Consider the following 22,827-nt stretch of genomic DNA (forward strand, 5'->3'; position numbering starts at 1 on the left):
CATAAGAACCCCTGAGCTAAACTGACAGGCAGGGCAAAGGAAGCAATAATCAGAGAAGCAGCCAAGAGGCTCATGGTAACTCTAGAGGAGCTGCAGTGCTTCAAAGCTCCAGTGGAATAATCTGTTGACAAGGACTCTTAGTCACAATCATGCTGGTCATTTTGCCAAAAGCAGGAAGGACACTAAACATGTGAAAGAAGATGTTTTTGTAAAATAAGACCAGAATGCGTCTTTTTTTTTTTGGCAAGCGTGTGGTGGAAGATTCACTCTATATGAAATCCCTAGAAATTGGTGGCAGCCTGTGGAGATTGCCTTGTTCGACAGGTAAAGGAAAAAGGTGTAGAGTTGACCGGAAGGCGACTTGAGGTGAATACAGGGTAAAGCTGGAAGAACTGAAAGACTGGAGTGGATCAAAACGAAAGCGAAACATTTAGTCGAAGCTTATTTATATCCTAAAAGTTCAATCCAGACCTAAATCCAATCTGTGGATTACATGTTAGCTAGTTACTTAAGCACCAAGCAGTCAGGCTCCTCTGTGTCAGTAATTTGTTTGGTGACGTTTAAAAGCAGAGTGTAACTTTTTCAATAAAACTTTGATGCATTTCCCCAAGTGGCTTGACAGACTGCTCATTATCCGGGGTCTGTGTTAGCGATGGACACAAAGCAGAAAAAAACATTAGCACCGTTTAATTATGCATCACAACTCGCGGTTTTATCACAAGATTAATACCCTTTCCTTTTATTGTGCAGACCCGGAGAGCTACACACCAAAAGACTCGGGACTTTTAATTGCATCAAAAAGTACTTTTACTACACTTTTCAGATTCACAAACATTTTAAAAACCATGCAACATTTCCCTTCGGCTTCTCAACAACGCGCTTTATTGTAGCGCTCTCTCACATGAAGCCTAATTGAAACAGTGCAATTTGTGACAAAAGGAGAGAAAGTTTGAAGGGATGTAAACACCAGTTACAAGAATCAATAGTTTTTACTGATGCAAAATTAAGCAGCCTAATTGAAAACAGACAAATAGGACTGCTGCATCCCTTAATGTTTATTTTCAGATCTGATCAGCCAGGACGTAAATTAGCATCAGGAATGTATCGAGCTTGAAGGTACATAGTATATCAATTGAAAGTTTTAAATGGGATCAAAGTCCAGTTCTACAGTCAGCGTTTCTATTTGTTCCTATGTGCTACAGCAGGTCGGCAAAAAACACACAAGAACGGGCTTGTTGCACATTTTCCAGAAAAACAGCAAGAAATAAAATGTTTCATTTTTTATGTGTTTTGCAAGAAACATTGGAAAACTGTTCATTAGAATAATAATAATTTAAAAAAACAGAAAATACATTGATGTTATAATAGCACCAGTTTGAAGGGAAAACAAGGTAAACAGACCGGGTTTTTTTTATTCAAAAGACCAAAACAAAAAAAAACGCATTTACAGTGAGCCGTACAAGCATTTTTAATTAGCACCATAAAGTTTTGCCTGCAGACCACTGCAGATATTAGGAAGCCATTTAGAAAAGCACACAAAAACAACGGGGCGCCGACAAATCCTCGGTGCTGACTCCCCTGAAGCGGTGGAACGGCACCTGAACGCCTCATTATATCACATAATGGAATCCTAAATGAATTTTGCACGTGCGAGCACACAGAGTTCATGATATGCTAAAGAGCGAACCTCTCCCTGAACTCCGTTCTTTTTTTTCTGTCTCTCTGTCTTCTTCTTTTGCAGGCATGTTCACCGACAGCTGAGAGTGGCGGGGGCTCTGCCCTGCTGGCCCAGTTATTAGCTCTTCCACGGCGCGCTCCCAAAGCTGCTCCGCTAATGGAGGCTGAACAAGCGAGCCAGCTCCTCCGACGCACACACACGAAACTAATGCTCTAAAATGTGACCACCGCGGCGAACGCGACGTTACTTAGTAGCGTCTCGCATTTACATGTACAACATCTGTCAGATTATAAACACATACAGTCCAAAAAGGGACGACGACGAATAATAACCAGCTGCCAAAGGCTGACATAGTGGTATTTTAAACTCTACGATATACACACGTGGATGTATATACAGGTGAGCCGTGGTGAGTTCAGCGTTTCCGTCATGTTTATGGTTTCCTGTCAACAGACTGGGGGGGAAATAAAATACAAGGAATTGTCCCGATAAATTATTGCTCAGGTGTCGGTTTGTGTTTAAGGAAGAGGCGTACCCACAGGTAACAGTACTGACTTCAGGAAGTATAAATAAGACCACTGGTTACGATTCAATGATGCCACATGCACAGCATAGTTACACTTAGCAATGTTCAAATACGCCTCGGAACCCCCACGTCGAAAAGCACAGCGAAAACAGTTTTTACTCGAAAACTTCACAGAAATCCACACCACGTCAGCGTTTTCATCGTATAAAAATAAGTTAGAAATCTGGATAAATATTTCACACAAAACTGTAATAAAATATGTTGTGGCCATACGCCAAACTTAAACAAAAAGAGGAATTGTTTTTTTCCACATTATTGGGGTTGTAGGCTTGCTTAAGAAGAATTCGAAGAAGAAGAATTAGAAGAAGAAACAGCTTAAATGAGGTTTGTGATGACTAAAGTCATTTCAGGTACACAAAACTAAGTAGCCAGTCTCCATTTGTTTTCAAATCCAAGCGTCAGCGGAGACGGGAAGAAGAGCGCCCCCATCCTGCATGGATCAGCGTCCGTCAGTGACGATTTGCCCTGAAGTCTGGACTCTGCAGAGGAGGTCCTACAGGCTGAGGACGAAAGCACAATACCGCGGGATTAGCTCCTCTGTGCTCTTTGTCACAAGAAAATAACACTCAATTTATTTATTTAAAAAAAAAAAACCTGCTCACTGCTAGAGCTAATGCTGCACCGACCTTATGGGTTTATTATTAGGTAATAATAAATAACATGATCCGATGTTTAGATTGGGTAAAAGAAACCAGAAAAGCAGAAAGACGGGCCAGGACTGTGGATAAAAACGATGGATTTTTAATCCAACAAAAAGGAGAATCAGAACATAAGATAAATATTAATCCCAAGTAATGAATTAAATGTGGGAGAGTTGAATGTGTTGGACACCGGATTACAGACACAGCATTACCGTTTCACACATCTCTTTCGATTTGGCTTCTGTATAACATTGCCTTCAAACCATTTCTGCAATAAACTTAGACAAAATTCCCTTCAATAAGGATACAGTAGTAGAGAGTTGAACATATAGAAATTGCTGTTTTATCCTGTCCCAAGAGTCAAATTTGTGTCCAACCATGCTGAATTGCAAATGTTTTAAAAATGTCAGCGTTAAGATAAAGGACTGCTCACAACGAGGAACAAACACGATGCCTGAAATCAGAGACGCCAACTCCATTTAACCACGTTTAAAGATGTAAGATTGCGGTGTATTAACAGTAAATAAATAAATGAGTTAACAGTTTAACACAAAAGCAAATCACAGCTTTTTTCTTCCCCAGATTGTCGTAGTTTATTTTTAAAATATTCATATGAATAACTTACTTTGAAATAAGTCAAATATCTTATAACATGGTACTAATCATATTTCCAGGAGTGGAAAAAGGAATAAAATCTAAGTGTGTTTTAATCTGACCTGGAAATTTAAAAAAAAAGAGAAATACTGTGTTTTTTCTAGATTTGTTTTCCAGGAGGAATTTTTCAGATTTTCAGTATCACGTTAGGCTTTTTCGAAGAAATTCTTTGTTTTTTATTGAGAATTACAAATTAAATGCCTCTGGAAAAGATTTTTACCAGTCATTTATAGTTCTTAAATTTTCCCAAAAATCTTTGATCCATGCATTTGTAATTATATTCATCGTTATTACTCTATATATGTGCAGAGAATGCATGTAGTAGCATGACTTACACCTTCTCTATAATATCATCTAAATCTTAAAGTCTAAAAGCAGGAAAGCACCGCCTGCTTTTGTTCCCGACGTTAACGAATTCGCAGAAGCAGTTCGACTCACCTGCGCTTCAGTCGCTTTTGAGGAAGAGCTCTGAAAAGAGAAAGAAGACGACGACTGCTTAAAAACTATCTGCACCCCGGTTGATTTCGCCCTAACACAACGTCTCCATCCAAACAGTTAAAAAAGCCTCAAACTGCATCTGGCAGCTGATCTCTTTCCACCCGTCCCATCTGCATGTCCAGGGTTGCGCTTACAGCCGCAAGTACCGACCAAACACATTTGTTTTGAAATCATATGCACTGGTACAACCTTGACATAAATTGTCTGGTTGCTGACAGTTTATATTCAGCTATGAAACCAGAGTCCGGCGGCAGCCCCTGCAGTTACTGAGCCTTCAAGTCCAATTAGAATCAGTCGGCCTGGGTGCAGATTAGCGGGCTACCGAGCCGTATATCTCTGGTAAGATGACCGGTCTGTTATTCTAGGCATGTTGTTCCTCTTTTAGGGTTCGATTTGAACCTTTTATGGCTTCGGTGCCATGAAGTAAAACTTGTTTTATCATCTCGGTAAAGAAGGTCTGTAGGGCTTACGTAACCTGCTCCGAACTCGACATCTGGCCTGATGTGCAGTGGGAGATTTTAAAGAACGATAAATGGAGGCTGGAGAAGAAATACTACTGCTGCACTCTTGCATTTTTATTTCACTTTTTCATGATACGACACTGATTAAAACTGTTAATCGTCTATCCATCTGCCGGCTGACCGGCAGATCTAATACTCGGTTTGTAGCGTTCCTTTTTATGGTTTCAGATGTAAATGAATAAAATGAAAAGCAGCACTTTGATGTGAACACGGCCTGCTCCTGAACTCGAGGGCCAGCCTTCGCCACAGGAAAAAAGCTGTTAAGTAGAGAAAATATGATATTCCTGCTCGCTGCTGCTACTCAAGCTGACCTTTTAAAACCGAGACTTGGCGCCACCTGCTGGCGGAGTGCTAGCGCGCTTGCTGAAATCCAGCATCTGACAGTAATTCTCCCAAATTAACTCGCAAAACAGAGTTGAGAGCTGATTCAGCAGTTTAAACATTCCGCTAAAAGAAAATGAAATGTCTTGATCATTATGAAAAAATAAAATAAAAAATAAAAGATTATGCTGGAGACGACGCGCCTACTCACCGGTAGATGTTGGGATCCAACAACATGGCCGTGTCCTGCGGTAACTGGGATAAGTGCACAACTTTTGTCTTCAGCTGAGATCGCTCCGTTTCGTTGACCCACACGTCAGGCAAACTGCACACAAAAAGAGAAAAGATGACACAATTTATTAAGAAGAAAAGAAAAGAGAAACGGTGTAGATGCAAGGAGCAGTATGACTGTGACAAGAAATTATGGCAGCTAATTTTCTGGAGATGGTTTTGAAGTAATATGCTTACTATCTTTGTCACAGGTATACCTCTGTAAGCTGCGGTTTCTAAACCAATTGAGCCAAATTAGTTTTATTTCCTCACTTCCTAAATCCAAATAGAATAAGGTCACGTTTAAAGCGACGGGGGATTCATTCATGCTCACTTTACTACGTTCCTCCTCTGCAGAGGACTCTACCTACAACATTCATGACCTCCTTTGTGAAAACTGGAAGTGTGCGAGCACTGGCTTGGTGAACCACGGTGCAGAAGAAGAAAAAAAAAAAGAAACAAAGAAACAAAGAGCTTAGCAAGTCCACTGCACTCACCCCCCCTCTTTCCCTCCAGCCTCCACACTCCCCGTCTCCACCCCCAGCGTTCCCCCGTCACGATGTGCGTCATCCCAGGAGCCCCCAGAGACGCACACACATGCACACACACACTGCAGTAAGTTAAGCAGGCAGTCGCCCAGCCAGAATCAATCACACAGCTAGTCAGCCCTTTCAGTAGGATGGTGTGCAGACAGAGCTTCACATTCAACACAGCGGAAGGTAGAGGTGAGAGCAAAACTGAGCCATGAAGGACAAAAGACTGGAGGGGCTGCAGAGAAGAAAAATGAAATTTGAGGAGGTGGAAAAAAAAATTTAATTGGTAAAATAAAAGTTGCAAATCATGAGGATTTTTTGTTTTTTGTTTTTTTTAAATACGGGCAAAATGTATGGAATCATTTCAGGTTCTGATGATTTCACTGCGTCGCCTTTCCAGTTTTTGTCGTTTCGCGCTCGAGGTCTTTGGGTATAAAATGGAGGCAATTGTTTCAAAACAGCCACACATCAATTCATGCTTTATTATTATTATTTTGAATATAATAACATCTGCCAGCAGGAGGTTTGATAACCTGACATATTTCATAGGAGTCGGCCAGCAGAACCGATAATCAGAACCACAAAATGAATGCAATACTACAGCCTTTCAGATAAGGTACAATTACATGAGATTAATCATAGGATTTCTGGTTCTTATTTTATGGTTTTATCGCCATAATTCTTTAAAAAAAAAAACTTAATCATAACCAATATAAACAAATGACTGAAGCACATGGTTTAAAATGGTTTAAAAAGAGATAACAGTACTATTAAATCGATGCCATTTTTTTCCCTCCTTCAACAAATAAAGTAACTAGAAAAAAAGAAAAACACTTGTACTTTTGTCGTAACTTGGCTGGTAATTATTTAACACTGTGAGAACCGTGTTAAGACAAACTAAAAATAAAGACATTAACCGTCTAAAACCTCAAAAGTCGTGAAAAAAACAGCAAGCCCTTCAAAATGTACGTGCAGAACCTTGAAACTAGAAAGAGATTCAACACAAAGTGTGGCAGATGCCGGTTAAAAAGAAAAGCACAAACTACATCCAGCTTATAAATCATAAGGGAGACGACGTGGCGTTTACATCCTAAAGGGATTAAGGAATATTCTGAAATAAATAGCTCTGGTAGAAACTTACATCTTCCCTTTAATGGAGGAGAGAGAGGGAAAAAAAAACAGAGAGAGGAAGTTTTTTTCACTCCATCCTCTGTTGTCTATGCTTCCTTTCAAGTAGAAGTTGAGACGAGAGAAGAAACAGCCGCTTTCAAAGTAGTTACAAAGTTTACATTAGCTTTGAATTAGCCGCGTTGCCCAGAGCAGAACCCTGCATGACAGAGGAGGATCTGAGGAGCAGCGGCGACCCAGTAAACATCTTTGTGGTTCTGTGACTGAACTCTCACATGCGCTCCGGTTCCTCCGCAGACGGAGCAGAAGCCGAGCTGCGGTACTGGTGAGTTATTTTATTTTGATGAGCGAGTCACACAGAGGAGCTGAACTGGAGAGTTGTTTAGGTGTCTGTGGCCACCGTGCAAAACGGGTCACACTTCTGCACACTAATGTACACACAGCCGTATTTACAGAGACTTGAAAGTGACGAATAATCCTTCAGTCACACGACCACAATGAGAACTGGTGAGTTTTGTCTCGCTCCTTAGAGGTGCCGCCATTTGGCTCCCTTCTTTATAAACAACCTAACCCCCCCCCCCAAAAAAAAAATAAAAATTAAGAAATAAATAAAAAACTCCAGGCCATCAGACCTTGTTTATAGGAACAATGTACTCATCCTTAAATTGCATCTGAAATTAGTAAAATGCATAAGAACTGGCAGGAATGACTGAAAATCTGAAGTGAGCTGCTGTTGATGTAAACATTTAGCTGAGTAACACTCTCAGAAGCGAACGAGTTTAGGCTAAAAAATGCACAACAAAAAAAAAGAAAAAGTGAATCATCAAATATTCTTGTGCAAAGAAGTGATGCCAACTTCAACGAGTAACATATTAGAGAGCTGAAACTTGACAATCCCTATAAGATCTAGAAAGCAGCTCAGAGTGAGACCAAAGTCAGGGGCTGCATCCTTCGAAGGTTGTTCAAATTCAAAGGCTCCTCTAAAAATGCTTCCTTCTTTCCCCTAGATCTGAAGGACGGATCCAGCGAATCCCAGGATTCATGTGCAGGCTGAACGGGAGGTTTTTATTCTCGTAAAAATGGCGGACGAAGTAGGAAGTAGAGCTGGAGAGGACCACGGTTTTAAATAAAAGTATATCAGAATCTGGTAGTAAAATATAAAGTTAAAATCTTACAGCAGTTGTGTTTTTAGGCTTTTATCTTTTGCATAAAGGTGTATTTTATATCATGTAAGAAAAAAAAATGTAATTAAAAAAAAAATTACCCAAGTAATTGTGACACACAAAGATGTAAAAGATGAAAACTGTTCTTTTTTCCAAGAACGGCTCTAATTGAGGTTTGAGGCATTCATAGCCAGTGACCGTGTATTCCAGTGTTTGCTATCCGGCAGCAATCAACACCATGCAGGGGAATCCGTTCACTCATCCATCACAGATTAGACAGCAATTACAGCTCCCAGTCTCTCCCAGCCTTCCCACTCTTCTTCCTCAATGAACCGCGGGTGAATCGGGTTCAGGCTGGCTCATGTTAATGAGTAACTCGTTTATCTAAACTGAGTTAATGAGTGTCAGTCCGAATGTGAATGGCTCGCCCCGGCATTAATAGACATGACTTGGCACATTCATGCAGTTACTGATTGACTCGATGACCGAGAAGCGCGCACACACACCAATTCACCCAAAATGAAGTGCAGCCATTAGTACAGAGTTCTGCGCGACGCTGGAGGACTAAAAAGTAGAGCCCTACAATAACAAAATCCTGGTTGGTGGAAATGTTGCACCAGTTTCAGAATCAACTAATTTTATCAACATAAATGCAGCAGCTGCATTAAAAAAAAACTGTTACAGCTTCTGTCATTCTCAAAGCCTACAACAACAACAACAATACAGCAGAGACGAGACGCCAGACAGTTCCACATGATCCTGATGAAGAAGAACAGAATTGGCTGCTATTTGATGAAGCTATGAAAAACTGCAGAACAGATGCAGAAGAAAGTTATAGCGCCTAAAAGACTAAAAACAGGATTTTACTTTCTAATTACTGTGTTTTAAGTCCACATGTTTGCCACAGAGAATGGTACGTGGATTTGTTAAATAAACTGCAGTCCTTTATGGCTTGCACACAATAAATAAATTATTTTTACGAGAAATATTGGAAATTCTGAGTTTGTCATATTTTCCCCAAGAACGGGCAAATCAGAAATAAACCAACATTATTATATTAAATCTGACATTAATAATTAAGATGCTTAATTATGGTGAAGCTAAAACAAAACTGTGTAAAATTGAATTCTTTGATTAATTTTATGTTTAGATATTTAATGTTAAACTCTTGGAGTTTAGCTTCTTTTATTTTTACATGTTATGTGGATTATATGAAGTAATGATCTTGGCATTATTCTGCAATGAGGCAAATGTAGTCAAAATCAAGTTTATTTGCTAGATTAAAGGTAATTAAAATTTTTTTTAAAAAACTTAATTTGAGCCGATATTGTACATAGTTTTCATACAGTTCACGTTTCTGTACTAAAATGTTGTTTTATTGGTCTGATGTAACCAATACATCAGACCAATGTATTGGTTACATTGGTCTGATGTATCTTAAATGTCAAGATTAATCTTGACATTTAAGATTAATCTTGACATTTAATCTTAAATGTCAAGATTAAATCATGACATTTAATCTTAAATGTCATGATTTATCACCTTTGCCGTCAAACAACAATGGCCAGATCGAAACCACGTATATTTAATGCAAATATTGAACTTTTTTGTATATTTATAAGATCTCTTCATTGTTTTTTGTGCACAAACTTGGCAAATAAAGTCGATTCTGGTTCCTTAGATTTAAAGGAGAAAATCATCAGCATTAACAGAAAAAAAGTTTGCCATTATGATCATCTTCCTTACCCTCGATCTATGATCGTCTATCCAGAAGATTAAACTTTCCAGAGTTACCCAGATCCCCAGAAAATATCATAAAAATTATTGTTTCCTTTCCCCTTGGCCATCATTGTTCCTTTTGCTTTTATTTCTTAATCTCCAAACCTGTCACTGTGCCTCTCTTTCACATTGTCTTTCCACCTTCCCCTAATATCGCCCCTTTCCCCTTATTGTCCTTTCATTTCAACAACGCCATCCTTCTTCTGCCTCTGCTCCTCTCGCTCTCTCTCTCTGATCTTCTTCAGAGGCTTTGCTGTCAAACCCTTTAATGGAAATGTAAGAGGGCTGCGCATATGCTGGCATCTTCCCTTGGGCAAAAACTCTGGAGAGAATCATTGTTATGTCAAGCTCCTTCTTCACGAGAGCATGGTGCCAAAACTGCCTGTTCTTTATGCCTGACTGATTTACTGATCTCAGCTTTTGTTCTCCCAACGCTCACCTCCAGGGAAGCTGCGCTAAAATGGGAATAAGAAGTGGGATTCGGATGATAACTGGGTGGTCACACTGGTGCTGAAACAAAATACGGCCTGGTGGATGAACTTTGTCTGGAACTAGAAACTTATCCAAAACTTGTGTTGATGTTTGTGCACAGGTGCTGATTGACTCTTCAGAAGAGTCGGACTGTTTTAGTTTTGATCATATGAAGCCGATTCTTCTCTTTAGCTGGAGTTATACTACGGGAGCAGTTGTAATTTATTCACACTGTGATCAATCAGCTGGTGAGACAAAGCTGTAGGATCTCAGACTCTTACTGCAAGATGATACTCTGAAATTAAATCCTAAATTTATTGATGGAGACATTATTCAACAACAGGTGCAACTTAATGGATATTTAGAGGCATCAAAATGATGTCTTCCTTCGAACTGTTTTTATCCAAATAGACTGTATATTATTTGGATAAAAAACAGTTTGGAGCAGACGTCTGCTCTCCGTCACAGGATCGGCTTAATTTGAACATTTTTAGAGCCATTTTGAAACGTCAGATTCAGGGCTACGACCTCTAGATCGTCACTATTTCTGTGACTTTAGCTGCACTAGCCACTCTAATCACCGACATAAAACACTAAAGATTGTTTAAAATACGAGTAATGCAACAAGGTCACCTTTGTTCCGAAATAATAGAAACTGGGACTCCTAACGCATGAAGTTTGAGGCATGAAATTTACAGCAAAACAACAATCGCTGCATCTTTAATTTATTAACCCATTTTCAATCTGTACCAAGTCGGCAAAAGATTTATTTTGACCACAGAGTAAAAGAAAAAAGTCTTGCTCACATGTCTTCAGGTGTCCAGTGTAAAAGTACTTTCACCTTGCCAGTCCCCTCTTTCCTTTTGGCTAGCACCTGCATAGAAACAGTAAAAAAAAACATCAACCTAAACTTTAACAAAATCACATTCCATTTTAACATTCTGCATGTGTAGAGCTAGAGCCATGTGAGACAGATAAAGGTTGTAGTTTTTGCTTCCTGTTTGGTCTTTGGGGAGCAAGTTTCAAAGACGCAACCCTTTCCTGACCCCGTCTGCGCAGCGAAAAATAAGAATAAACGGACCAGATATTTCAAGGCCAGATCTCAATGCGCAGTGGGGTGTTGCAATAATGACAAAAATTTATATTAGTCTTTTACAGTATATCATTACTATTATTGTTATTGTCTTTTTTTCTGTATTGTGTTTTTAACATTTCGAGAACTTTTTTGTGTGAACCTTCATACCTGATGCCGCTGCTGCACCTGAATTTCCACTTTGCATAACAATAAAGGCTGTTTCTATATTCAATCTAGTAGTAAGTATTTATTACCATTAACACACTAAATACTGATCTCTACTATCATCACTAGTGTCAAGTAACATCTTAATTGTTGAAGTCAAAACAATATTTTAAATATTGAGGGGGTTTTGTTTTTTAAGACCAGGTTTTCAGAATCATTTTCCCCTTTAATGCATAACCTTTCATCCGTCATCCTGAGCCATTTAGAATAGTAGTGGTTGGGAATTTACAAATATTTCTACAGGCCGAAAGAAAGGCTGGAAAAACAACCAGGAGAGTCAAAAATAGCCACAGATATAATCCTGTTTTGCGTCATTTGGATTTTTGTCCTCTTTCAGGGTGTCTGTTTTTAGGATAGTGAATGAGCTCACATGTGAAGAACTCATCTTACGCACATGCAAATCTTAAAATATGTTTTACTCCTGGGAGCTGGCTGATGGAAATGAGGCTTGATTTGAAGCGAGACACAAAGACTCAGACTCCTCCACTTATGAAGCTTCACTCTTTGTATGTTTTCTTTTTCCGTTTTTTGACAAAACAAAACAAAAAGTCCCTTTAAAAGTATCCTTCGTTGGTTTAAGGAGTCCCAAGCACTTAACTGTTAAAACAGACGGATAATGTGCAAAGTAAAGCTAGTGAGTAAAGCTTTACAGCTAGAGCAACATCCAAAACATAAGTCCTTAAAATGAATTAAACTACAACAAATAACCGAAGAATGCAAACTGATAGCAAAGCAGCAGAGGCTAAATGAAACAACAACAAAAAACCAGCAACAATCAAAGAATCCAGCAGAGAATCAGAGAAAAGACAATCCCACATATTATCAGTCGTGACTCAGGTACTTGTCCAGGAAGTGCCTGGACTTCATGGGTCAGTGATGTCAGAAGGAGGCATGTTATTTACTTAATTAACTAGAAGAACGATTTCATACTAAATCCTGAGTGGCAACAAGCAAGAAGTATGGAAATGTCAGCAAGATTAGAGTCTGTAAACATTCTTGCAGCCGTAGTTGAAGTTTGTCCAACGTGATGGACACATTTTTGACTGTTTTCAACGGGACTGAAGAATATTAATAGGAATATGAGCAAATCTGTTTTAATACAATCCGATAGGACTAAATTAAGATGCTAGGCATCAGAGTAGTGAGTTTTGTAAAGTTAGCAGGTTTTCAGGGATACTGTATGTAGGTCTGTGTCTCATCAGCATAGTTTTGATGAGACAAATCTCTACATTTCTCTGTGAGGTGGCCTAAAGGAAGAATATACACAGAGTAAAGGAATGGTGCGAGTATTGATCCTTGAAATATAAACTTACTGGTCTCTATCGCCTTCACAATAACTTTTTATTCTTGATGACATTTTAAAAACGCTTTGGGAAGATTCATCATAGCTTTCAATCCAGCTTGTTTTAATTCAGTAATTTATTAATATATATATATTTTTTAAGTATTGGCTCCACTGGCAGATTATAACAAGACAATTTTCTCATGTTATAAGTGAAATAATCCAATGGTACTAGACTAAGACTTAAAACAAGCGCCTATATCTTGCTGAAAAGTTACTTGCATCTTAGTTTTGACTCATTTCATGTGAGCTAAGATATTTTCACTGGAAACTAGACCAAAAATACTTGGTAAGATTAAGTGTTTTTGCAGCGTAGTCCAATCTATGCTGCCGTTTTCTTAGAAGTGTCTCAAGTGCTGTACACGTTACTAAGGAAACCAGCTGTTTTATTGCACCTTTAAGTAAAACACAAAAGCTGGAATTATATAGTTCTCTGAAATACAGTTAATAATTACAAACAAAGGCTACATTAAAAAGGTTCCATGGCTGTATTTGTTTAAGCTGGAGAGAAAGAAGTGGACTTGTGTTCTGGCAGAAAGACGTGATTTGTCAGCTGAGTGGTCTGATGATGGCGGTTGGCGCTACAAGGGGCAGATTTTAATCCTCTAAAAACTCATAAAAGAGTAGTAAAAGAAAAAACAAATTGGGGTAGAGGCAGTAGGAGTACACAGGGAGTGAACAGTAGATATTACTGTTTCCAAAACAGGCAGTAAAGAAAATTAAAAAAAAAAGTGCAGAGCAAAAGAGAAGGGAGGGCTGACTTGCTAGAACTGGGTGCCTGTCTAAAGTCAGGGGGTCAAGATGTGGATGACGCAAATCGGTAAAATAACAAAAATATCCCATCATAAACATGACTGAGTTAATGTGCCAGGTCAACAGGCCCTCTCGCCAAACTCCACAGAACCCCCGCGGCTTTGCTCCGTCTCCCCAGGCCTGGGAAGGCCCAGTGGGGCCCGGGGTCTGGAGGAGCACTGCTGCTTCTCGCCACAATCCTCCAGAGGTCAAAGAGAAACAGTACGTATGCCCAACACGTCAGATCTCCTTCCGACTTCCATGACCCTGACCCTCACTTAACCTCTGTTTTTTAATCTCCTTTGCATCCTTGTTCGTTAATTTTTTCCTCCTTCACTCGTTTAAATTATGAATTTAAATTTAATGAAATGCATTTTCATAAATATATTTACAATTTTAACACGAGCTATGGTGGTTTTTGATGGGAGTCATATGAGCCGTTTGCCCAGACTGTCAATATAACGAGACAGACAAGCACCGTACTTAAAAATACATATATTAATGTCTCTTTTGTGACTTAAACAGGTTTTGTATTGCTTTTGTGCATAGAGAATCAACAGATGAGCCGTCAGTCACAATGAGCTCATATCGAGTTAGCCTTTGTCGTTAAAAGTATTTTTAACTGCGCCCAAACAGGAAATTCAAAGAAATTATGTTTTCATAGCATAATTATGACAACAACCCCAACTATTGCCACTTGGAAACAATCATTTTAAGTTTGTCCTGTCAAAGAAAAAGCTCAACTTGTACCACAACTGAACATGATGTACAAGGACAGATTAAACCTCAGCAACTTGATGGCCAAAAGTTTATTCTGTGTTGATTCACAGACATGTTCAGATTATGACAGCAGATAAATGACTGGGGTCGCTTATATTCAACTGAACAAGGGCAGTTTGTCAATAATCAGTGTTTCTAATTTTACCATACTTTTGACCAAAAAGCAAACCCACATTTAAACCCAAAAGTGTAAACAAAATAAGACACATCTTTAACAGAGCAATCAAAAGATATAATTAAAAACAATGTATTTGTCAAATCCAATGTTTTTATAAATCCATCAAATTAAACACAGATTTTAAAATCTCAGTGAGTTAAAGAGATTTTTTTTTTATCCTAAACGAGTGCTTATATTCACCACTGGGGAAAAAAGGGCCAAAAACATTCACAGTCCATAAATTATACATAGGATAAGAAATGCATAAAGACACACACAAAAAAAACCCAACAATCCCAACTGTCTCTGCTATGATTCAGAGAAAAATCATAGCCAAAGGGGCCTTTTACAGGTTCAGTTCAAGTGCACAAAGAAGAACTGCGAACGGACGGAAACTTTCACAAAGGGATTCCTGTCGCCCTCTGCTGGACAACATAAATAGTGTCTTTTGGAAAAACTGAATGCAATATGGAGTAGTAATGATAGTTCATGATGAATCAAACATTTCACATATCGAAAAATTAAAGCAGGGTCACTTTACAGCAGTAAAAAACAAAATACAGATCTACAATGGATGCTGAACATAAATGTTACGTTGTGGGTCACCATGAAAATTTTTTTATGTTTTAGGAGACTGGACAGTTTGACACTTATCAAAATGTTGCCTTTCGATAAAGCACCAAATTACTTTTACTCACTCACACCAATAAGAAATCTGGATCTCTGTAGCACAAACCTCCTTAAAACGTATGCAAGTAAGTGGTAAGTAAAAATAATTTTCACATTTTGAAAAATTCTCTACATAGTAAATAAGTTCAGTATAAGTAAAACTGCATGTTGTACCCAGTAACAGCATCCTACTGTTTAGGAATGTGCACCGTTTTACTCTTCAACACAAGTATTACTACAAAAGATCCTCATGCATTTAAAATGAATTAGAGTTTTTTACTTTCATAAAGGAAATGCATATTATTTCGCAACATTTACGAGACAGAGCAGAATATAACACGCACCGTGCTGTGAAAGACGACGCTGTGACCATTTCCCCCGCTTTCGATGTGAGTGGTGAGGTTGAGACAGATGGCCCGGTGACGCAGCACATCCATAGTTTGGACATCAAAGAAATCCTGGGGCCTCGCTGAGAAGTTGGAAAGACAAATTCAAGGAGAGGAAAGTTAAGCAAAAGACAAATGACACTTCAAAAACAGTAAATAAAAATCAACACAGGCCAAAAAATGTTGGTAGTAAAATGTAGAATCAGCATAACGGTCTATATAAAGACATACATTAGAATCATCTTCTCATTTGCCTCCAACTCAAAGGGAGCTGAGGATGCGATACAATACATTTAATGGTTGTATAACTTTGATTTGTTTATTCATCTCAGTAACAAGAATTACGAATGCATTTTGTGAGTAGGTGCAGCTCCAAAACCGTTGATGGAGAATGTGAAGTCAGTGGTCCTCTTAAATGTTAAAATGCCTCGCCAAAGACAGAGAAGGAGACATCAGTTTGTTACTCAGTTCAGAAAAAAATTAAAGACTGAATGAATATGAAGAGCTGCTGGGCTTACACTGATGCTGAACTGTTTAAAACACAGGTGTGTCAAACTCGAGGTCCAGCATCCTGCAACTTTTAGACGCGTCTTTGCTTCAACGCGCCTGAGCCAAATATTGAGGTCGTCATCAGGACTCTACAGATCTTGACTACATACCAAGGAGGCAAGTTAAGAGATTTCAGTCGGGGGTGCTGGACCGGGATCGTATCTAAAATTTGACAGATTTTTCAGATGGACCAGAGGTGACTTGTTTGGGCCAAACCAGAGTTCAGGCGATCTTTTTCACACCTGCCCTAATGAAGCCTACGAGTTGCTTAGCTTGTGCAGTCACTCATTCATTTGGTGCGAATTATTCACCCAAAGTGAACAGAATAAAACACTTTTCCCTGAAAGCAAACCGTTGATGTGTGGAACACTTTGTCAATCAATACTCCCAAGACATAACTGAGGGAAAAAAAAACATTTCAAAACAAGTTTAATTTGTGTGCTTGTTGGATACGTACGTAGGGACCACCTGCGTTTGTTCTTGAGTTTCTTCCTCTTGTTGATTCCTGCCTTAGATGGTGAATCCTCCTTTAGTTTGGCCTGGCTGGACATTTTGGAAGAGCTCTGCTGGCTGAAGTGACTGGGGACGTGACGAGCCAACCCTCCTTGAGAAGCAAAGCTGGCATTGCAGCCACCAACTACACACTGCAGCAGAAAAGTAACAACAGCACAAAATCAGACATGTATGTATTTGTATATAATTATAACTTTAGACGGCTGGCCAGCAGCTAAGGGCCAGAAGTTGTGGTTTTATCAAAAGTTATCTATCATCTTTAATGCCAATAAGTGACTAAATTAAATAGCCAAAGAAAATTCACATTCTCAGACAAGAAAGATGAACTATTGCTGAAGATCACATTAAATTATCTTTAAAGATCACTAAAACGACATAAATATAAATGTTTCAGCTCCAGTTTTTCATTTCTCGTGACCTGAATGTCAGAGGTGAGGTGAATTTCCACATCATAAATAAAAGAGAGATTTCCTGAACAGGAGGAAATTCTCCAACACACACGGTCACAAGTGCATCGGCTTCCTTCCTACCTTGAAGGGTTTATCTCCACTGTGGGTCAGCATGTGTCTCTGCAGCCAACTCTGGCTGGTGGACGGCGTGTTATACACCTTGCAACCCTTCCAGAGACAGACGAATACCTGCGAGACGGACACAGAGACAGAGGAAGAATTAGACCAGTAGTCGTGGTGTTCGTGTGAGGACTAACCTTTATTCTTTGTAGTCTGTTAATTTCCCCTGAAAACAGCAGCAGGTAGAGGATGTCCGGGAAGTTTTTGGATATTCCTAATATTGTTTGAGACAAAGACAATCACAACATTTAGCCACTGCAACCGTCTTCCTTTAGAAGCGCAGTGTCGTAATATTTTTCCATTAAAAAAAGACACTGAATGTTTACTTGCGTAAACAACTTTTCATCATTTTCACTTGCGTTTTTAACCATAAGAATGGTTAAAAACGACAAGAAATTAATCTGATACCAGATGTTTTGTATACAAATTACAGATTGAGCGACATCAAAAATCGGTGTGGATCCGAGTGAAAAAGCCACCTTAGAACAAGTTCAATATGTATACACTTTACAATCCAAGCATAAAAAAAACCATCCATGGCAGGAAGCAACAACCTGTTATTCATCACACACCATCCCTTCATTCCCAGCCTTTTCTGCACTGTGAGTTTTTGATATTGATAAACATATCAATTGCTGTTGATATGCTGTTGCTCAGGTTTTTGAGCAACAGCAATCACCTTGTTCTTGTCTCCACCTGACAGGCTTCGGATCCATATTAGCACATCGCATTAAACCAGTACAACATTGATCAGAGTTACAGGGACCCTGTTACTGATCCAGAGGAGAACCGTCTCCCTTTCACTACCTCCAAAGCAAAACTCCAGCATGTCTGAATGGAGGTATCCCCGGTCTCCCACTGAACGATCTTGTCGTCCACATCCCCAGTATGAAGAGCACCTCATGTTTTTCAGGCAGTCAAAAAAACACGTAGGAGTATAATTTTATTGTTTTCTCCTGAGGTCTTCAACAATATTTCGGTTAGCATGATAAGTTTAGACATCCTTTACCACCTCAACACAACCAGCCTCTTTAATCCTAATCATAAAATTAATTTGTCCAATTTAACTCGCACTAAAAAAGATCGCCCTAAATCCTGCACTTTTGATTAAACACAACAGATTGTACTCTGATAACTTTATTTGTCCTACTACGCAGGTTGACGTCAACATAAACCAGCGGCATACTGTTGCTGGATGTGAGCATATTTGATGCATTCCTGTTTGATAAATGAACCCCAATGTGTTCACAAAAGAGGAGCAAGAAGATGCAAACTGCATTTTTAAACAAAGAAATAAATAAATAAATAAATAAATAACATGCATTATTAGTATTCCAACATGCTTCCTGGTTAGGTGATGGCTTACAATGGCAACAGACTTTCCCAGCTCTTACCTAAGACTGCAGTCTTAGGTAAGAGCCTAAGACTGTTATGCTAGCTAGCGAGCTCTACCTCACACGCCGTTTGACGCTGCGCCTCTAGCAGTGAACAATGTTATACAAATTGCTGCCTACTGAAGCGCCACAGCCGTTTTCTCAACTGTGCACATGACAAATTCTTATTGGTGGGAAAATTACGACCGATACCAACAGGCTCTGTTTGGCTCTGTGCACCGTCAGAGTCTCGACTACAACAAAATATTTAATAAAACAAAAACAAGTACACCAGCTTGGAAGCGCGTCGAACAGAATCAAGACTTGAGACCAAGCTCTTTCAAAACTTTAAAGTCTACAAACCCCTCCTCTCTGGCCGTCCACGTGAATTCCCCTGATGTGCTCCGCCAGGTCCGGGCTGGAGTTGAAGCACTGTGGACAGCGATCCCAGCAGCAGGTGTAAGCCATCGTCTTGGTGGCAGATGATCTGGCACTGCTCTGGCCGTTCAACAGCGCAGGAGTGGAGCGCCCGCTGGATCCTACGCTCTCCATTTCTATGGTGGTGCTGCAGACACTGAGTAAAGAGGAGAGAGCAGGCTGGTTGGAAAGAAACACTTAAGGAGGATAGTCTGATAGTCATAAAACGCATGTGGATCAGGTTTAGTTGACATGGAAAACAGGTGCAGATGCTGTTCTTGCCGAGTTGCGTAATCAGCACGAGGAAAAAAGCCACTGGAGGCCGGGAGAGATTTTCAATGCATGCCACATCAATTACATGCTGAACTTCTGCAAATCTTGACAGAAATCAGAAGCATGCAGGTTCTCCGAGGTTGTCACGGAATAATTTAATAACCCAGTTTTATGTTAAAGTTTGTTATCCCTGGAGAAATGCCTCGGCAGATAAAACAACTAAAGCAAATGAGTCTTTCACCGTGGTTGCATAATATTTTTACAATGAGCAGAAAACATCCCATGTTTGAAACTAATTGCTTTTGAAAAAAATAAAATAAAATTCACAGATCACCCAAAGGTTGAAACAAGAGATAGTGGTGTTTGAGCATTTCTCTCTGGGGAATCCAAAGGCATCACCTCACATGTTCTCTGCAGAGCCTAAGATTTAAGTTTGGTCCCATTCAAAGGTTGGCTTTATGCCTGGCAAACTGTTCCTGTAATGATTTGGGAGTGTGACTTAGAACATTGCCAGGCAGATCGAAATTACGACCATTTACTGCTAGGGCCAAGGCCTTTGGCAGAAAAACAGGCCCCAAGCATCACAGATCCTCCTCCCTACTTCACCAGCATGAGGTGCTCATTATATGACCCACCTGGAGGAGTGTGTGTGTGTGTGTGTGTGTGTGTGTGTGTGTGTGTGTGTGTTGCCAAAAGTATTTTAAAAAATTGAGACTCACGTAATTACACAGCGCCAAATAAAATCCTTTTAGTAGACTTCACATATTTTGATTCGTAACGTTTCGTTTAGTATTTAACATTTTTCCTCTTTGAATAAATATACTCAAATTACAGTTAATGATTTTTCTACATATTTCAGTGTGAGATTAGGATACAACAATATAAGATGGATTCATTCACTGATATATATTCAGCTGACGGGGAAGGAAGAGTAACACCGCCTCTGAACCTGTCCATCAAACCCACCTGTCCTCGGAGTCCATTCGGCTCAGTGGTTCTCCGTCGGAGGATGACACCTCCAGACTGGAGCGCCTCTTGTCCCCCAGGTCCCCGCCGCTGCCCTTCTCACCATCCTCACTAGCAGATGTGCTCTTTTCACAGTCTATTCCCGAAGACCGGCTATCGTCATCTGGCTCCTCCTTGAGGGCCTTCATGGTGATTTCGCCGTTCTGTTCGCTGCTATTGTCCCCCAGGCTTGGTTGTGACGGCGGTCTTTGCTCCGGCTCTTCGTGAGCAGCTGTTGCTTCCTGGGTGACCGTCGGAGCAGCGTCCTCCTTGTCCACCTCTCTCGCGTCCACATCTTCCATTTTCGGCTCCGCGACGCTGACTTCTTTTTCTGTTTCCGGTTCGGTAGAGCCATTTTCTTTTTTCTCGCTGTCAGCTTCGTTTGTCTCGCTGGGTGGAATGTCGCTCCCACCACTCAGGGCGGTAGTTTCCTCGGGATCCTCTGCGGCCATTAGTACCGTGAACGAGAAAGGAGACACTTTCGGTATTAAAATTTCCTGGCACGGTCGAACACTACGACAGTGGGAGGAAGGCGGGGCCTGGCCACAATGTCTGCTCTGTGATTGGCTAAGAGCGGCACAGGGAGGAGACACGCTGTCATCATTTAAACTGCCCATGTGTTTACGGGTATTTATGGCAAAATGAGACTAAGTATTTGTCAGTTTTTAACTGTTTAACTCATACATCAGGTATAAACCACCTTTGTAGCGTATCACGGTTGGCACACTTAATTCACATGTCAAGTAACAGCTTTGTTCCCCCCGTCGTTTCGTCTCTGCCATTTTGTAGTTCTGCAGTTTTTGAGAACTATATCATGGCAAAGAATTTTATATATATATATATATATATATATATATATATATAATAATTCCCTTCTCACCCTCCGCGGGTGGTCTGTTTCATCCTCTGAGCTCGGGTCCTCTACCAGAGGCCTGGGAGCTTGAGGGTTCTGCGCAGTATCTTGGCTGTGCCTAGAACTGCACATTTCTGGACTGAGATGTCTGATGTTGTTCCTGGGATCTGTTTGAGCCACTGCTCCAGTTTGGGGGTGACTGCCCCGAGGGCCCCGATGACCACAGGCACCACTGTGGTCTTCACCTTCCAGGTCTTTTCCAGTTCCTCCCTGAGGCCCTGGTACTTCTCCAATTTCTCATGCTCCTTTTTCCTGATGTTGTAGTCACTTGGTATTGCTACATCCACCACAACGGCTTTCCTCTGTACTTTATCCACCACCACAATGTCTGGTTGGTTCGCCATTACCATCTTGTCTGTCTGGATCTGGAAGTCCCACAGGATCTTAGCTCGGTCATTCTCCACCACTTTTGGGGGTGTTCCCCACTTTGATCTCGGGGCTTCCAGTCCATATTCTGCACAGATGTTCCTGTACACTATGCCCGCCACTTGGTTATGTCGTTCCATGTACGCTTTCCCTGCCAGCATCTTGCACCCTGCTATGATGTGCTGGACTGTCTCAGGGGCCTCCTTGCACAACCTACACCTTGGGTCTTCTCTGGTGTGGTAGATCTGAGCCTCTATTGCTCTGGTGTTTAGGGCCTGTTCCTGGGCGGCCAGGATGAGAGCCTCTGTGCTGTCCTTGAGTCCAGCTTTCTCCAGCCATTGGTAGGTTTTCCTGACATCAGCCACTTCAGTTATTTGTCGGTGGTACATCCCATGTAGGGGCTTGTCCTCCCATGATGGTACTTCCAGCACCTTGTTTTCTGTTCCCCATTGCCTGAGACATTCGCTGAGCACATCGTCCGTTGAGGCTTTGTCCTTGATGTATTTATGGATCTTGGATGTTTCATCCTGGACAGTGGCTCTCACACTCACTAGTCCTCTGCCTCCTTCCTTACGGCTCGTGTACAGTCTCAGGGTGCTGGATTTGGGGTGGAACCCTCCATGCATGGTTAGTAGCTTCCTAGTCTTAACATCCGTGGCCTTCATCTCTTCCATTGGCCAGCTAATTATTCCGGCAGGGTATCTGATTACTGGTAAGGCATAGCTGTTTATTGCACGGATCTTGTTCTTGCCATTGAGCTGGCTTCTCAGGACTTGCCTTATTCGTTGGAGGTATTTGGCTGTGGCTCCTTTCCTTGTGACCTCATCGAGGTTGCCATTTGCTTGTGGTATTCCCAGGTACTTGTAGCTGTGCTCTATGTCTGCTATTGTTCCTTCTTGGAACAATAGCAGACCTTCCTTTCTTGTGTCATTGTTGTTATTCCAGGAAAACATCTGGCTAGAGTCTCTCAATTTAGACCACACCTTTTGTCTTTACAATTAACAATTAACAATTAAAATGAACTTTTCAGTTTCCCTTTGGGATTAACAATGTGTATTTGAATGGAATTGAAACATGAATGAATTAAAGAATAATTAATTCTTTAATATTTATAGTGGAGATGGTGTGCTGCTGACCTCAACTAGGGACGTTGTGGGCCGGTGGGCGGAATACTTCGAAG

General features: G+C 40.4%; 1 protein-coding gene across 2 annotated transcripts; it reads right to left on the bottom strand.

The window, feature by feature from the left end:
* Window positions 1-783: 783 nt before the first annotated feature.
* LOC103466318 (zinc finger protein aebp2-like) lies at window positions 784-20,922 on the bottom strand. Of its 2 annotated transcripts, XM_008411819.3 has the most exons (9): window positions 20,330-20,922; window positions 19,037-19,247; window positions 17,262-17,369; window positions 16,676-16,862; window positions 15,628-15,752; window positions 11,050-11,117; window positions 5,111-5,224; window positions 3,998-4,027; window positions 784-2,764 (listed from the first exon to the last, which is right to left on the bottom strand). In XM_008411819.3, the coding sequence occupies exons 1-9, from the start codon at window positions 20,818-20,820 to the stop codon at window positions 2,758-2,760; spliced, it is 1,341 nt and encodes a 446-aa protein (XP_008410041.1). In that variant the 5' UTR covers window positions 20,821-20,922; the 3' UTR covers window positions 784-2,757. The 2 variants fall into 2 exon arrangements, with proteins under 2 accessions (XP_008410041.1, XP_017160949.1); XM_017305460.2 differs by lacking the exon at window positions 3,998-4,027.
* Between the last annotated feature and the right edge of the window lie 1,905 nt (window positions 20,923-22,827).

This window comes from Poecilia reticulata, chromosome 6 (genome assembly GCF_904066995.2).
Source record: "Poecilia reticulata chromosome 6, P_reticulata-male-v2, whole genome shotgun sequence".
Classification (NCBI taxonomy): Eukaryota; Metazoa; Chordata; class Actinopteri; order Cyprinodontiformes; family Poeciliidae; genus Poecilia; species Poecilia reticulata.

What these genes read in the sequence shown, in the direction of transcription:
- LOC103466318 (XM_008411819.3), bottom strand. Translation starts at nt 20,820, where the DNA reads ATGGCCGCAGAGGATCCCGAGGAAACTACCGCCCTGAGTGGTGGGAGC. An exon ending in CGAATGGACTCCGAGGACAG is followed by an intron (nt 19,248 to 20,329) that starts GTGGGTTTGATG and finishes CTCTTTACTCAG; the next exon opens with TGTCTGCAGCACCACCATAG. An exon ending in CAAACGCAGGTGGTCCCTAC is followed by an intron (nt 15,753 to 16,675) that starts GTACGTATCCAA and finishes CCAACTTCTCAG; the next exon opens with CGAGGCCCCAGGATTTCTTT.